General features: G+C 47.5%; 1 protein-coding gene across 1 annotated transcript in view; it reads left to right on the forward strand.

Annotated features, from left to right (window-relative positions):
* Positions 1 to 745: 745 nt before the first annotated feature.
* kiaa1549lb (KIAA1549-like b) overlaps positions 746 to 2,693 on the forward strand; it is a gene marked incomplete at both ends in the record, with an annotated part of 96,630 nt that continues 94,682 nt past the window's right edge. Inside the window, one exon of the mRNA XM_080525953.1 lies at positions 746 to 842. Within this exon, the coding sequence (XP_080382079.1) occupies positions 746 to 842 (97 nt within the window). The remainder of the gene's footprint in view (positions 843 to 2,693) is intronic.

Below are 2,693 nucleotides of genomic sequence, written 5' to 3' on the forward strand. Positions count from 1 at the left end.
GATTGGTTGTCACTAGAATCCCGTCCAACAAAATGAAAAACACACTATTGTTTCTCAATTTTAATGTCTTCATTTAACATAAAATATGATTTATTTATTTTTTTTTATTTTTTTATTTTTTTAATATCTGGCTGCCAGTTGGGGGGGCACCAGCACGTCTGTGGGGGGGCCTGGCCCCCTGAGGCCCGCCCATAGTGACGGGCCTGTGTGTGACTGAGGAGGCCTGGGGACCAAACCAATGCCGGAGGCCTACTTCCACTGTTCTCCGTGGTCATTTAACTATATAGCCACTAGAGGGCGTCCAGTAATGTCAATGGCAATTGCTGAGATGGTATGAATCATGATAGCGCAACTCTTTCTCTCCCACAATAAACGAGGGCTCAAATACGGAACAGCAGACAGCAGGCTAGGTGATCTTCATCACTCAAACACTGGACACTGGAGTGACCTAATCGATTCTGATTTTTTACTATGATTTGAGAGCTGAGAGCTAAATGTCAAACGTTGGCCAACTCCACCGCGCATCCCTGTGTGTCCGGCGGCGCGCCGCAGAGTGACGGGTGGCCCGGGCTGAGCGCTCCTGAGACGCGTCCTCCTAAACCTCCGATGCCGCTTCCTCCGAGTCACGGACAGGCAAGAGGACCCGAGGACCGCTTCGTCCTTTGACCAGACGACTACTTGATCAGATGTCTTGTTCACGACCGAAACTTCCACTTCCACAACCATGCATCCACTGGAAACGCAAATGGCTCCCGGTTTGAGGAGTGTGCGCCGGAGAGATTACCCCAAACTGCAGACCTGCACAGCGGACCCTGGTGACTGCCGCTCGCCGGCGTGGATAGGTGCACCGGGGGAGGGATGGGTGATTCACAGGACCAGGAGGAGAGCTGGAGCCGGACGGATGCTCGCAAACTGTCTGTTGTCCGTAGGGATGGTTTTTCTCCTAGTGCAGGGTGCGCAGGCCACGGAGGGTAAGGACCCGCACGTTTTAATGTTAATGCCTGGCCATTGTAAGGCTATTAGGCTTATACCAGAGGACAATACCATTTCTACAATAAAATGCAGTAAAAGATACTGTAATATTGTTACTCTCTCTCCAACCTTTTACCCAACCCCTCTTGCCTAATAGCCTAATACTAGTCCTTGAATTAGAATCCACACACTTATTGACTGTTGGTCGCCGTGGTGGTTATCATGGGCAAAAAATGCGCATTAATTGATTGACAAGGCTATACAATGTTTAAAGGTGCATAATAAGGGTTTTTCGAATTGGATATGGTGTGAGGCAATAGTGGCACATCCAGACATGCCGTTTTGGAACAAATCATGAATACACTATTTTATCCCCAGAAAAAGTTAACCATCCAAGCTCCCACGGCCTCCGGGATGCGCGCTAGTGCGCTATCCTGATCATTCTGACCTCCGTCTTGTTTACTTTAACTCCTCTGAAGCAATTGGGAATGAAATAACCAAATCCTGACTTCTGCCATTTGCATATCACACTATCAGGCAATCATTTGATAGTGAGAGAGAGAGAGTTAGAGAGAGCTAGAGACGAGATCAGAGCTAGTGGCTGCAACCCTGCATGAGCGAGAATGCAGGGCTTCTTTCTTTGTCCGCCTGCTTGTGTAAGTCACCTATACTCCCTCTTCAGAGTCGAGTCTGTCTGGCCTGTACCCTCTACTTTGTTACACACACGGTTAGTGCAACACTGAGATTTAATAGTCAGAGATGATATTGATTATGGGTGATGAGAGGTTAGCAGACAGTAGGCATTTGGGTTGGTACCGTGGTTCTACTACAGTAGAGTGCATCGCCTCCCTCCCCTGAGTCACCAGCCAGTGTTTTAACCAACCAGGGGGCAAAGTCATTTTTCTGTTTTTTTATATGTATACTGAAACTACATATTGTAAGCTTTCAAATGACGTGTCATACATTGAAATCGGAAACAAATTGAAGACGACAGGCGTATTTGAATGTGGGTACACCTGAAATCACAATGTGTGATTCATCGCCTCCCTCCCCTGTGCAGCAGCTCAGCTACAGAGAGCATGGTTGTACGAGCCGACAGTGCATCTGGGTCAGCTTGGAGTAGTGACACACATAGATGCTTGGATTCTCCAGCGGCCAGGACTGTTTGAGGGGGAAAGGAAAGTTTGCAGGGATAATTGCCCTTCAGCTGAGTTACTGAATGACTGCTTAGTTGATACTTAGTTAACAGACTTCCCATAATGCATTTTGGTTACTTAACTATGAACCTTGTGTGGCATAATTAACGTACAAGTATCCCTCCCTCTACATAAATACATTAGCCCCCCCCCCCCAACACACACACACACACACATCTCCTGTTGACTCAACACTGCCATTCACAAAATAACCATCTCTCTGTGATCTTGCATGAATGGATTAAAGGCAGGAATACAAGCACACATTTGGATTACTCCATGACAGCCACAATGTGTGTGTGACTGTGTGTGACTGTGTGTGACTGTGTGTTCGTTCTTTTCTCTCCCTATTTAGGGCCTGTGGTGTGTGATCACTACCAGATCCAAAGTATTCCCAGATTAGTATTCACCTGACCTGCCCTATCTCTGCACAGCAACCTCCCCTAATCCACCAACCACTACCGTGCATGCCGTCACTATGGGAACCACCGTTTTTGCCCTACAGGACCTGCCGTCTCTCTTTAT

Source organism: Nansenia antarctica, assembly GCF_963989245.1.
Source record: "Nansenia antarctica genome assembly, chromosome: 1".
Taxonomy (NCBI): Eukaryota; Metazoa; Chordata; class Actinopteri; order Argentiniformes; family Microstomatidae; genus Nansenia; species Nansenia antarctica.